We start from the raw sequence: 14,215 nt of genomic DNA, 5'->3' as shown, positions 1-14,215 counted from the left end.
CCCAATTTCTTTGTTGCGTGCTGTTCCGCTCTTCTCATAGTGTGCCCATACCAGCATGATGACAACTACCTCTGATGTTTTTATTACTCATCTTATCGAGTTTTGTTACGCCCGATGCCCATCGCAGCATTCTCATCTCCGCTACATGAATTGTTTATTCCTGATTAGCAGAAAGCGGCCAGCATTCTGAGTCATACGCCATTGCAGGTCTAATCACAGCTCTATAAATTCTGTTTGTTAACTTTATTGGCATCTTTTTGTCATACAAAACTCCTGACACTGCGCGCCAACTTTATCAGCTGGCTTGTACGCGGTTCGTCACTTCGCGGTCTTGTAGAAATCATTTCAATATCCATCAAATGTAGTCCATAAATATTGAAGCAGAACGGTTCTTTTCTTCTGATGGCTTTATGTAATATAAATAAAAATAAATAATTGCCGCGTACACTTTTGTTACGTGGTTGGCCGAGCTCCTTGAAGAATAACACTTTCAATGCTTGACTTTTTTTAAGATGACACTTTTATGATAACAAACAAACTATAAGTAAGACAGGGCGAGTCCATCCCTGGTTAGGCCGAGGTGTATATCACATCCCGGACATTTGAAGATCTCCTTTAGCTTTCGGCTTTCCGACTACTGCTGTGTATTTCAGGCTAAACTGATGGCAATAATAAAGCCAAGAAATTGATATAGTGAGATACGATGCCTGAAGATGATAACATTCTCACTGATAGCCAGGCGGCGATAAAATCCCTCACAAAGCAGTCGGCAACCTCTAAGATAGGCATGAAATACCGCACATCTCTCAACAAGATGTCTGAGGCATTTCAATTGCATTCATTTCATTTTCATTTCGAAAGGTAACATCTGGTCTTCGCGACATTTAGGGGAACTGCAGGTAATTGAACTACCGAGACTTGGCACCAAGTTGGCTGATAAGTACGCAGACAATGACGTCTTTATAGACTTATAAGCTACAAATTTTTAAGAAAATTATAAGAACAGCGAATGAAATATGGCATAATGAACCCACCTGCAGATTTGCCCGACGATTTTGGTCGACTCTCAATGTTACGCTAAGCCAAAATAAGCATAGTCTTAGCATTATTTCCGTTATAATGAGGCACTGCCTAACAGGCAGGCACGCCCAGAAGATGGGCGCGCAGACACATGGCTTCCGCAGAAACTATCTTAATGAGGAAGAGGAAGAGACGATCTCGTACCTTCTGTACCATTCTCGCGCTCTATCCTGACGTAGGCAATTTACGGATGAGTTGAAAATTGAAAGATCTCAGTGCTATGGAAATCAGGGATCTTCTACACTTTTTGAACAGTTCAAACTGGTTCGAGAAAAAATAAGGACAAGTTCTCCACGCGGTATCACACTGTGCTCTGAACCTGAGTGTATCCCATAATGGACAACCGCTTCAACTTGACCTAACCTTAAGAGTAATTTAATTTTCTAATTTTTCATCATTTTGCGGCGTTTCCAGATTCTCACTTCAGGGATGGAATTCATAAATCGGAATCTCGTTGGGATCAAGGAATTGATGTTAAGGAGGACTATAGCTAGGTAGGTAGGTAGGTAGGTAGGTGAAATGGTTGAAGTGCCAGTCTGGTACTCCTCAAGTAGATCTAAAGCGCCGTTTGATACCATTATGAGACCTCCAACAGGCAGATATATACCGCCAGCCACAGCCTACAGCTGTTAATATAATGAAGAAGATTGATGGGATTTTGGTTGGCGCACTGTCCCAGGCTGTCGAAGAAAGGAGCACCCAGTGACATTAATCGTATAGCTGCCAAACCCGGACATTTATGGAGAAAGTGCTTAACAGTATCTTTCTCTGGAAGGTCCCCACAGCTTCTACAATGGGGGTTAAATGGTAACCCTAGTTTTTCCGCGTGTGTGCCGATCGTCCAGTGACCGGTAAACACAGTTACGAGTTTGGAAATTGAATGACGAGGAGTCCAAAGAAATAGCACATGAAGAAATGGAGCTCCATCGTTTCTGCGTTTTCCTGAGAAATAAATTGTGCAGTTCCCCTTTAACAATTGTCAGGGGGATGCCGATGAGCGGGTAGGAGGTCTCTGAGGCCAATTCAGTCCTCTTCCTGGCAAGCTCATCAGGAATTTCATTTCCCTCTATGTTCCTATGTACTGGAAACCAGATTAGAGAAATGTTACCTGCACGCCCAAGAGATTTGATCTCCTCCTTACAGGAGTTTACTAGTTTCGTTCTGCACCATGGCGTGGTCAGAGCCTTGATCGCGGCTTTACTATCGGAGAGAATGTTAATATCTCGCTCGCTCCCGTGTTCCTTAAGCATTTTGCATGCCTGCAGAAGGAAAAACATTAGCAGTATTCGGCAGTTTAAAGGAGATAGATAAATTGACTGATTTAGAGAAAACCCCTGCTCCGACTCCCGATTCTATCTTGGAACCGTTACTGAAGACAGAGGTGCAAGCTTCGGTGCAGATTTCCCCCTCGATCCAATCCTGTCTATTTGGAAAGATTGCCCTAGCACGGCCCTCAAACTCTAGTTTGCGGATAGGGATATCTGTTCGAAGTTCGGAGAAATACGATGTTAACTGCCCGAAAATGCTACCAGGAGGATTATACTGAATAATAAAGTGAATTTTAAACCATAAATTGTGGTTTTCTTATCGAACCGCAAAACTTATTGAACAACCTAGCATGAGCAAGAATATCTACAAGATCTTTAAAGCGGGAATTGAAGCTTGCTCGACACAAATTCTTAACTTTCCTATAAAAAGTTAACTATTTATTGTTTGTTAATTTCTTTCTCTTTCTTTGATGCCAGAAAAGCCCGGTGCAAATTTTGCAGCAAACACCAAAATGAAGAGAAAGTTTTTTCTAAAAGCGGTCGCCCCGCGGCAGGCAATGGCTAACCTGCGAGTGTATTTCCTCATTCATTCATTTATTAAAATAACACTTTTGCGCAATTCTACTAATTTTTTTCAAATTTCCTCATTTTCCATTGTTTTACTATATTTATTCCCCTGTCCAATGAAGGAATTTTCCATTTTAATTACCTCTTCTGCAATGGCGAGTTATTTCAAACTGGCAAATCGTCTGTCCACTACAACTGATAATTTTTTTGTTTTGGTATTTACGCCATGGCTTTATCACCATATCGTAAGTGGAATAAAATCAATATAGCGTTTATCTATACGACATTTAAACACCACTCGATGCATCACTCAATGCATCACTCAATCAAATTAAAAATAAATAAAATCCATTCATTCGTACTTGTTGTTTCATTAGTGCATGACTACAAAGCTAATTCCCTCAACAATAAAGTTATTAATTATAATTGTTGTAATTGAATTCCATAACACGAATTTTCGCGTAAACATATACATACAAATACATACGTACATACAATATGTATAACATTACATTTGATATATTAGTTTCTTCACTGTTTTCCCATGATTGTTAAAACTTTTCTATTTCAAAATCTCCAATTTATTAAAATTTTTGCATTTTCCTCAATTGTTTAGGTTGTCAATAATGTTTGTTTTTATTAAATCAGACGCAGCAAAACAAACTCACCCGCGCAACTGTTGTAGACGCAAAAGTTCACAACTCACTAAATGCAAGCGAAGCATTCCTTTAATTCCACACACACATACGTAAGTGTACACAGATTACAGCTTGGGAGCCATTACGGCACTGTCAGTCTATAATTTTTACTTTCAGTTTTAAGTTTAATCTTAACAAAATGAGTGTGAGTATACAAAATAACAATACAGCCAGCAGAGGCCTTATGATTTATAAAATCATTTTATTTATATAATTACAACAACGAACCTATGTTAAGTGAAGCTGGCGGCACCCATACATATATACCTTTTGTAAATATTTATAGTCAATACGATTACACATTTTTATGGAGAAGTTATATTTGCACTCTTGATAAGACTTATCTACACATTAGGGCAGTTCACTAGCATAGGCGAATCGGACAGCTGAGTGGAAGTATTGGGTTGGGTTAAAGTTCGTAGCGTAGATTTTTATTTAAACAGAAAACACTAATTATATCAGTAACTTAATCAATTTTATATTCGCCGTTGCTGAATTCGCCAATTTGTTGATGCCGTTCCGCCGAAAATGTTGTTGTTGTTTTAACAGCATAGGTAGCCCTGTCAGTGTAGGCATATCATCGTTCGTCTTCGTCTAGCTCATCTAGGGGTAGGCCCAGGAAACATGCTGTTTCGACAGGTTGGGTCCAGAGGGAGAGGGAGGTTAGATGAGTCGGTTTAAGGGGGCATGTGAAGAGGTGGTTAGTGTCGTGCGGGGTACCTTCACATGCCGGATTCCCATGGCAGCCGGTTCTACGTACCGGAATGACTCGGGTTTTTCCCGACCAAGGGCTGCCGCCCCAGTATACTAGCCCTGTCTAGTGAAAAACACATCATTCCGCCGAAAATCGCCTGGTCTGGTGTCAAAGAAGTCATTGAGCCAGTTTTTGAGGAGCTCTTTGTTATCGAAGGTAACGCGCTTCATTTAGTTTGACAGGGAGCGGAAAAGATGGTAATCGGTCGGTGTAAGGTTTGGAGAATACGGTGGAAGCTGAAGGACCTCTCATTCGAGCTCTTGGAGCGCGGCTTTGACGACTTGTGGTGCAAAATGGGGCCTAGCGTTGTTATGAAGGAGTATGTTTTCACAATGTCGATCAGGTCTTTTCAGTCGAATAGCTTCATTCATGCGGTGTAGCTGGACAATAAAGAGGTAGCATTCTTTACAGGCATTTTCCAGTGCACCATGCCCTCCCAGTCCCATCAAACATATATCGTGATTTTCTTTGGATGAAGAATTCAAATTCAGAAGGCCTTCCGCGGCGGGACGTGTCATCGACGTCAAAGTCGCTTTTTTCGAACTTTTCAAACCATTTCCCCAACCTAATATATGTAAATTATATTTATGAGACTTCAAGAACCTAGCATGTCGTACCCTGCAAAAGAATACAAAGGCAATTAGCGAATTACCAAAAATGTTAAGGAAAATTTTAAACTATAATCAGAATTTAAAAAAAGTTTGTGTACGCAGTTTTATAGTCCATTAGACTTTAGCATAAAAGAGCAAGTCCGAAGTGACTCAAAATTCTCGAACACTTTTCATAATTTTTTCCCTTGATGGTGTCTATCGGCAAGATACGAGTTTATAAAGTTACAGAAATTTATTAGGAGCGAAATGTCTCCTTTGTAAAGTAGGTCACTGTGCCATACTTTGTTAAAAGCTTGAGAGATGTCGAGAAAAGCTGCTGTGCTAAATTCTTTTTGATCGAAAGTGTTATTTATATGTTTGACCAGACGGTGCAGTTACTCAATTGTGCTGTGCTGCTTACGAGAATAGTTTAATCCAAGAATTATACCATATTTTGTGAATTAATGTTTAAATTTTAAATCGATCACGAAGTTTGGCCAATATCAAGTTATCAGCCTACCTAAGCAAAAATAGGGTCCTAATGAATTCTTTCATAGAAGAATTCAAAAATTTAATTGACTAAAAACACACTTTGAACATATATTACTTGTACCCGACTAGAAATTTTGGTTAGGCGGTGATTAGGCGCAAATAAGGCAGACCGCATTCCAAATTTGTGCGTCATAAGGCAGCCAAACTAGGCCCAAGTCCCGAAAGTAACGCCACACATCTGCCTCTTTAGGCGCAGGTTCGAAAAACCGAATTTCGGTAATACTCCGGATGCCCTTCTTCAAATCAGTTAGGGATTCCAATTTATGCCTAAGTGAGACACTGCCACAGATTTTCGTGCCCACAACCAAATTTGGTATTGTTCTGGCTTGCCAGTCTTTGCTTTGCCTAACGTGGGCCTGGTAAGGTAATAGTGAGGCGTGCCTCAGTAAGGCCTGCCTAATTCGGGTCTAACTGATTCTTCGGCATGCCTCATTGTAATTCTAGTCGGGTATATATTTAATTCTTTTTTTCCGTTATGGAACATAGCGCCTCAACAAATTGTTTTCACTGGTCTCGATTTTGCACCAGAACTTTATCTTCACTCCATGTTTTTTTCGTATTCCCCATATTCGCCTCAATAATCCTGCTACAAGTGTGACTTCCCTGTTCCATTCAACACCAGTTATGGTGTGGCGTAGTGTGTAGCCGAATCGGTTCCATTTCCGTTTGGTATTTCCTTTACGGCTTGCCAAAGCAAAGTGTTTTGAATGCTATTCAGCCAGACAACGCAGACAACGGTTAATAAAATTTGAAATGCATTCGCATCCCTTTGCGGCTTTGTGTTAGACACAAATATCTGCAGTTTGGTATTTCTAGACAGCTCTTGCGAGCGCCATACGGAGCTAAGCTTGCTGAAAGCTGTCTATGCTTCCTTTATTCACTATTTAATATTTGCACTGGATACTCCATTCTCCAGAAGACTGCCGAGGTAACTAAACGAGTTTACTTCCTCGATCGGAGATCCGTTTATGGTGACGTTGGCATTATGATGCCCCGTACTTTTCACAGCCTTGGTTTTTGCGATGTTTATTTTCAAACCCGCTTTGCTTGCATATCAGTATGATTATGCGCTAGTATTTAAGCAGATGACGTCTACATAGTCTCAATATTCTAGATACTCTGTTATACCCCCGCGAATACCTCTTTTCGATTTGAAAAAGAAATCCATTATTTTCTCAGTAGATGGCTGTAGTGGTCGATATCTGGTGAAGTACAGTTCAAACAATTTAAAATTTATGCTCGTTGTTAAGGTGACATTTCAAACTAGTTAAAAATAGTTTGCTGTTTTTTGTTTGTTCCATTCAGCTGTGAGTTCCAGAGTGCGAACAATGGAATACAACAAAGAGAAAATTCTGTACGTTTTACAGTTTTTCTTTGATACAAGCGAAAATTCAAGCCAGGGCGCTGAAATAGTGTATGGTGTTTATGGTGCCAATGCTGTAATAGCTAATCACGTGCAATATTAGTTTCGTCAATTCCGTTCATCCATTTTTGATGTTAAAGAAAATGTCGGTAATGTCGATAAAATCACAGAAATAATCAAAGTTGACCGCCATGTTATGGTCGTAGTATCGCCCAGTAGCTAAAGATCGGCTATAACACAGTTTTAAGCCATTTGCGCAAAAATTTTACGCAAAACTAATAAATTTATTTTCCCCCAAACTATTATATGAAAATATAAATCCATATGCGTGTATGTAATTGGCCCTTACAGCATTTATTGAGTGTTTCACCGAGCTCCTCCTCCTATTTGTGGTGTGCATCTTCATGTTTTTCCACAAACAGGAGAACCTGCTGCCTCGAAAGGCAGGTGATTTATTATGAAGAGGTTTTTTCGTGGCAGAAATTAACTCGGAGGTTGCCATTGCCTGCCTAAGGGCGACCGCTACTAGAAAAAGCTATCTTAGCACCTTACTTTATTACGCCTCTTCCACATAAGTCCCAATTTTCCTTACCTCAGCACTTCACAAACCACCTGTACTTATTTAAGCTGATTATTATTATATTCAAATGGCTTTTTAATAGCTCTTTTTATTCAGAACTGATTTGTGTCGCCTATAAGGTTCTAGCGAGCGTATTGTGTGAAAGGCTGAAGCCCACCGTCAACCAACTGATTGGACCTTATCAGCGTGGCTTTAGACCTGGAAAGTCTACCATCGACCAAATATTCACAATACGCCAAATCTTGGAAAAGGCCCATGAAAGGAGAATCGACACACACCATCTTTTCGTCGACTTCAAAACTGCATTCGACAGTACGAAAAGGAGTTACTTGTATGCCGCGAATTGTATGTTAAATTTGGTATCCCCACAAAACTAATGCGGCTTTGCAAGATGACGTTGCTCAACACCAGCAGCGCCGTCAGAATTGGAAAGGACCTCTCCGAGTCGTTTGATACCAAACGAGGCTTCAGACAGGGTGACTCGCTGTCGTGTGACTTCTTTAACCAGATGCTGGAGAGGATCGTACGAGCAGCATAAATTAATCGCTCAGGCACAATTTTTTATAAGAGCGTACAATTGTTGGGGTACGCTGTTCGTTCTGCCTTCTCCAAACTGGATAAAGAGGCAAAGCGAATGGGTCTGGTGGTGAACGAGGGCAAAACGAAGTACCTCCTGTCATCAAACAAACAGTCGGCGCACTCGCGTATCGGCACCCACATCACTGTTGACAATCATGATTTCGAGGTTGTAAAAGACTTCGTCTACTTAGGAACCAGCATTAACACCGATAACAGATTTTTGGATCCCTGCACTTTGGCAACGGCGAATATCGATGGATCGATGAGCTGTATGAGCTTTACGATGGCATAGACATAGCGCAGCGAATAAAGATCCAGCGGCTACGTTGGCTGGGTCATGTCGTCCGAATAGATACAAACGCTCCGGCTCTGAAAGTATTAACCAGTAAAGTACCAGCTGGTGGTAGTAGACGAAGAGGAAGGCCTCCTCTGCGTTGGAGAGATCAGGTGGAGAAGGAAGGACTTGGCTTCACTTTGTGTGTCCAATTGGCGCCGATTAGCACGAGAAAGAAACGACTGGCGCGATTTGTTAAACTCGCCCCAAATCGTTATCGCGCCAATTACAAAGAGAAGAAGAAGATTTGTGTAAATGTTTAATTAATTGTTACCTTCTTGTTATGAAAAAAGCAGCTTAACGCCGTCGCTGGCGTTTACGTGCTACAAACACGGAATAGGCTCTTCCAAATAGCTTTCGAATGCTCGATTAATGGGGAAATGGAAACCCATGATTGCATAAGTGCACGTATGCCCGTGGTCCAATTAAGCGTAAAGTAATAACAGAAAAAATAAAACAGTCTGAGCAAAAATTGTTTTGACCAGAAAATATTTCAACTAAAATTAACTCGATAATTCATAAACGCACCGGTTGTTGTATTTTTGGCATGTATTGTTTTCAGTTTCTGTACTAATTCATTTATTAAATTTAATTTTCTCATCCAATATTAAATATATATAATTAGGAATATAACTTTTTAACTGTAGAAAACAGACAACATACTCCCGACGAGAAAAATAACGCAGAACCAATGAGAATATAGACTGTAAAATACAGAATGAGTGGCGCTGCAATTGGGCAGTTAACATCTATATGTAAAAAGGTTTACCTCTCAAATACTAAGTCAAGTCTTTGGGTCACTTGTTTAAATTTGGTTTACGTATGTGTGTCTGTAGGGCGCCCTTGTGTTCCACTGTGGAAAGAAACCGGCTCAAATCAGACGAGTTTACTTAATTTCTTGCAGTCTGAAAATGAAATGTCAGCGAATGTGGAAAAAAACAGCAATAAGGGCAGTGGTATGTCAATGAAATGTTTGTGCTACGCATTTTACTTTTCCTCTACTTGTACTCAAAATGTTTAGTGTCTCTGTCGATTTGTCAAGAGGGAACAAGAAAATTGTTTACTGAGCAATTCCTTTATTCTTGAATTATGCTCCAACGTGCCGCCTCCGAACGGCAGCCAGTTTAAAATTCACCCGCAGGTTTGCCATCATCTGCCGCGGATCCAACGCTATTAGATCAACTTTTCCTATAATTTTATTTTGTGTTTTGAAACCGGGCCCTACCGAATGCTAATCGGCTAGGGCAGTCGTTTGCTCTACTACACAACTGTAGCATAAATTTTGCCAAAATTGGAAAGAAAATTTAAATGGTTACTGGGATAAAGGGGTTGACAATTTAGATTTTTTGTACTGTTACTTCCTCTTTGATATGTAAGTCAAATAATTGTCGGTCTAAGAGAAAATCAAACAAATGTTTTCTACAGGATTTTGTTCATGCTTTCCGATTAAAAAAAAAATTAAATAAGTTTTATAATAATACAATATTAATTAAGTAAAGAATTTTTTGTTTTTTTGCTCAATTTATTTAAATTTTTTTTTTTCAAATTTTCTGTGCGTTTTTTAACTCAAAAAATTTTAGAGTTTTTCTTCACCTTACTTTTTATGGAGAAACAGAATTTTATGATTGAATTTTGATACGAATAAACTAACTTATAGTTATTAGAAAAAACCAGGTGGTGCGTAAATTTACGTTGATTTTTCGCCAAATTTATACAAAATCGAAGCGATAAAATTTTTCGGAGAGTATACTTGACGTGTTTCCCCCCATGCCGCCGCCGAATGCGTTGGTGTGCGTGACTACCATTCAGTAGTGCGTAGGTTCGAATCACCTTGCATGAACATCAAATATAAACGGCTGCCTCTCGGCAGGCAATGGCAAACCTCCGAGCATATTTCTGCCATGAAAAAGCTCATCTTAAAAACAATTTACCGTTCGGAGTCGGCTTAAGACTGTAGGTGCCTCCATTTGTGGAACAACATCAAGACGCAAACCACAAGTAGGAGGAGGAGCTCGGCCAAACACCAAACAGAAGTGTAATTGCCAATTATATATTTTTTTATGTGAAGAAACCCTTCGCTAGATGAAAAGCTTTTGCTTAAACAATTTTTATTTTACAAACTTTCGTGCCAAACAAAAAAAAATTTAATTCAAATTGCTTGTTAATATTATTATTTACATCCTTGTTACAGTAATAATAAAAAAATAATTGCGTTAATAGCAAAAATAAAATAAAAGACAAATAAATAAGACGGACTTGAACTTAATGGTCATTCGAAATTTTTAGTACTGTTTTTAAGAAATCAAAGTGGTTTCATGACATGGAGAAGTAAAAATTAACTCGCCTCTGTGGCATCCCAGTAAAAGTGTTCCTCCTGCACCCTCACCATAACTTGGAGCATATCTTTCTCTAAAACTGTTTAGTACCTAAGCATAGGTACATAATAGAAATTTTGATTGGCGAAATCCTGGGGCAGTGCGCCAACCTAAATCCCATCAACACTCTCCATTATATCAACGGCTCTAGCTGGGTGTAGACATCTTCCTGTTGGAGGCCTCATAATGGTATCAAAACGGCGCTTTAGTGCTATATAGATGAAGCCATACCTAATTGAAATCAATACTGGTTCTATGTATCAAAAAATAAAAAATAAAATTTTTGTTTATAGTTTAAGCGTAAACTTTTACTAAAATATCCCTAGTTAAGTCGAATACTCTGGCCAAAATCGCTTAAGCGGTTATCGTGCCAATCAAAAAGAAGAAGAAGAAGAAATTGAATACTTGTTCGTGCTTTTGCAGGCCTATAATTTTTCTCTCAAACTCACACTAAAATATTTATTCAAGCAATTTTCATAGAGTCCGGTTTTTCACAAATAAATATGGAAGCATTCTCCTATTTATCGATTCTAAAACAAAACATCGCTATTGCATGACTTTCGAAACACGCTCTGCGTTTGTGCATTCGTGTCTACTTCACACATACGAGTATATACATATGTAACATATTCTGGATCCTCATTTCAGAGAGTAGCACGCGTAAGTAGTGTAAACTTAAATTTTTGTTTTTTTTATTTTTTTCATCTTAAAGTTACGATATGCTTTGATGAGAAACTTGATCAACCGAGCAAAGCGACCGGCTCATTTTGTTTTATTTTATTCTCTTTATTTCTTTTTTTATTTTATTTTATATTTTATTATTAAAATTTTTCAATGCCAACAACAGTTGGCTCTTTTAAACAGCATGGGAGCAAAACCACAGCCCTCTGCTGCCAACCAGATCCCATTGAACTTGTCACTCATTGTCAGTGAGGAAAAAAGCTGGATGCTAGCAATCACTGCACAAAGCCGTTCAGCCGGCCTTCCGTACTTTGCTTACGACAATCTCAGCTTCAATTCGTGTTTGCTGCTCTCAAAGTGAGAGTGTAAACCGGTTTTTCCAACATATCAAATCAAAGTACGCTTCTGCGATAGCGATTTGAAAAGTAAAATGTAAACAAACATTTTCAAAAATAAGCCTCCAGTTGGTGAGTGGCATTCGTAGCGAATAGTGGCTTAGCAAAAGCTCGAAGTAGCAGTTTGGAAGTACTGTGCAGTCTTGAAGTCGCAAAAATAAACGGAAATAAAAAATGTCCAAATAAATTTCTGTATCGCGGTTCCGGTCTAAGCTAAAAAGTGGGCGTTATTTCAGTAGATACCAATTGAATTTTTAATATTATCAACGAAAATAAATATTTAAAAAATCATAAACGCCCCCAAATAAGAATAAACCAGAGGTTAATAAAAGTGCCATAAAAGTAGCGTTCAAAGTAAGGGCGCGATAGTGCAATAAAATTGTTTTCCTGCTTTGGAATATTACATAGGTACACAAACGCATGTAAAATTGCATTCATATATGCACATTACCATTATTAAAGTGATTAAAATATTCTCTGGAAATAAATTGTATAATTAAAATGCAATTTTCTAAGTGGATGATGTTCAGAATTAAGCGGAATTCAGTTGTTTTGCTGCTAATAATCTTATCAGCTTATAATTCCAAAACGGCCGTCGATGCGTTCGACGATGGAAAGTGTAAGTCGAGCACAAATAAAATAATCTCCCACATACTTATGTATTGTAATTACAGAAGACATATGTGTAGATACATATATACTTAGTTACTATATCAAAAGTTATTGCTGTAAAAAATTTTAATTAATGACACGAAAAGGTTTCCTTTCGCAATGGTAGTCCTTTGGCAGTGATTGCTGCTTTGGAGTAGTTAGAATACTTACCGTCCCGTCTGTGAAGCATTAATCGAAATCGTGTTTAAGTAATTATCTCTTAATTACTCGGTGCAAACAGAATGGGAGAGGAACTTAAAAGACTTTCAGGGGAACTATTTGAAATTTTAGTCTCAAAGTTCATTACTTCTATTGAATGGTGCGTTCACCCACGCATACAGCCTGTTAACTGGTATGTAAGCTTACAGCTTCATGTTAGCCATCGCTGTTAAATGCATTTTTGCGTGTACTGCTATAAAGAAAAGGCACAGAACGAATTAGAACAAAGTTTCATTTCATGAACGTACATACAAACATATAAGAACAAGGATTCAACTTCATTTATCAATACTTTGTGCTAGCGTATTGATTCTAATTCGAACAAATTAACCAAGAACGAGTTGTTTAACATTGCCGAAATTCGGGCTTAATGAGATATTTCTAGATCTAACGAATTTCACTTTGGTGTCAGTAATAAATAAGTTACTTGGTTTGAATTTTAAAACGTAAGAGCAAATGTTTTTTTTTTTCATTTCCAAAAATACAGTTTTATAAATTGTAGCATTAGCAAATTTTAAACAATAAAACTTGATTTGCGGTTTAAAATTAACTAATGATAAAACTGGATTCAGTCAGGTTAATTTATCGTAGTAGAAAAAATAAAATAAAAACAACTAAAAAATTAAAAAATTCACGAACAGTATATGTATGTTTATGTACGAGTATATATAAATATTAAAACATGACGTGCACCGTATGATTATTTTTAAAATATTTTTGCGTCTGTGTAAATTAGTAATTTTTTATTAAAAAGCCACTACATACTTTGCTATATAACAACATTTAAAATATGCATTAGACATGAATTAATTAACATAATTATAAAAGTAGATTAATTTAGTATTTATGTATAAACTTTATTAGCCTTTAAAAACGTTATTGATTTTCTCAATGAGAAGAGGCTACCATTAGCCATAATTTTATCGGAAAAAATTGATGAAGTTCAAAACTTGATGGGAATTGATTGCATCGGTCACACGAATCTGTCCGGTTACTAAATATCAAATTTTGGTTAGTCTTGGAAAAAGTTTTCATATTAATTAAGGGGTTACATGGGTTTCGTTGGTGAAAAAAATAATAAATAAATAAAACTTTAAACGCGTTTTTCTCGGAACCGTGTTTTCAAAGTGGGTTGTCAAATGTTCTCGAAAACTGTTCAACCGATCTTCATGCAATTTTACACAGGTATTCGAAATACAATTTACTCGTTCTTGAACGAAGGATTTTGTTTTTTTTTTTTTTCAATTACAACTATTTAAAAAAAAAACAAAATGTCAAGCAAATTTGACCGAAATTTTCATTTTTTTGCAAAAATGTCTGCCAAAATTCCAATTTTTACTTTTTTTTCTTTCCTTCGTTCAAGCTCGAGTTTATGGTCTCAACTAAAACACTTATTTTAGTTTTTTCATTTTCGATAATCCTGTCAGGAGTTATACTGTCAACGCGGACGCACCTTTTTTTCGAGGGGTCACCGGAAATGACGTCACAATGGAGGAGTTTTAATTTTTTTTTTTTTGAAAATTTCAGAA

General features: G+C 37.8%; 2 protein-coding genes across 8 annotated transcripts in view; one reads left to right on the top strand and one right to left on the bottom strand.

Annotated features, from left to right (window-relative positions):
* Window positions 1-14,215, bottom strand: part of LOC128868479 (major facilitator superfamily domain-containing protein 6) — an 84,355-nt gene that overhangs the window by 24,604 nt on the left and 45,536 nt on the right. For 2 of the 7 annotated variants that reach the window (XM_054110605.1, XM_054110607.1), the window contains exon 2: window positions 12,639-12,879. The exons of 1 other annotated variant lie outside the window; for it this stretch is intronic. The gene's annotated coding sequence lies outside the window, so the exon portion shown is untranslated. 4 more of the 7 variants (XM_054110606.1, XM_054110609.1, XM_054110612.1 and 1 more) reach the window with 4 other exon arrangements.
* LOC128868478 (transferrin) overlaps window positions 11,872-14,215 on the top strand; it is a 38,596-nt gene continuing 36,252 nt past the window's right edge. Inside the window, exon 1 of the mRNA XM_054110604.1 lies at window positions 11,872-12,435. Coding sequence (XP_053966579.1) covers window positions 12,318-12,435 — 118 coding nt within the window. The 5' untranslated portion in view covers window positions 11,872-12,317. The remainder of the gene's footprint in view (window positions 12,436-14,215) is intronic.

The sequence above is a fragment of the Anastrepha ludens genome, chromosome 6 (assembly GCF_028408465.1).
Source record: "Anastrepha ludens isolate Willacy chromosome 6, idAnaLude1.1, whole genome shotgun sequence".
NCBI lineage: Eukaryota > Metazoa > Arthropoda > Insecta > Diptera > Tephritidae > Anastrepha > Anastrepha ludens.
The sequence above is the reverse complement of the archived record's forward strand: the minus strand, read 5'-3'. Positions and strand labels throughout refer to the sequence as shown.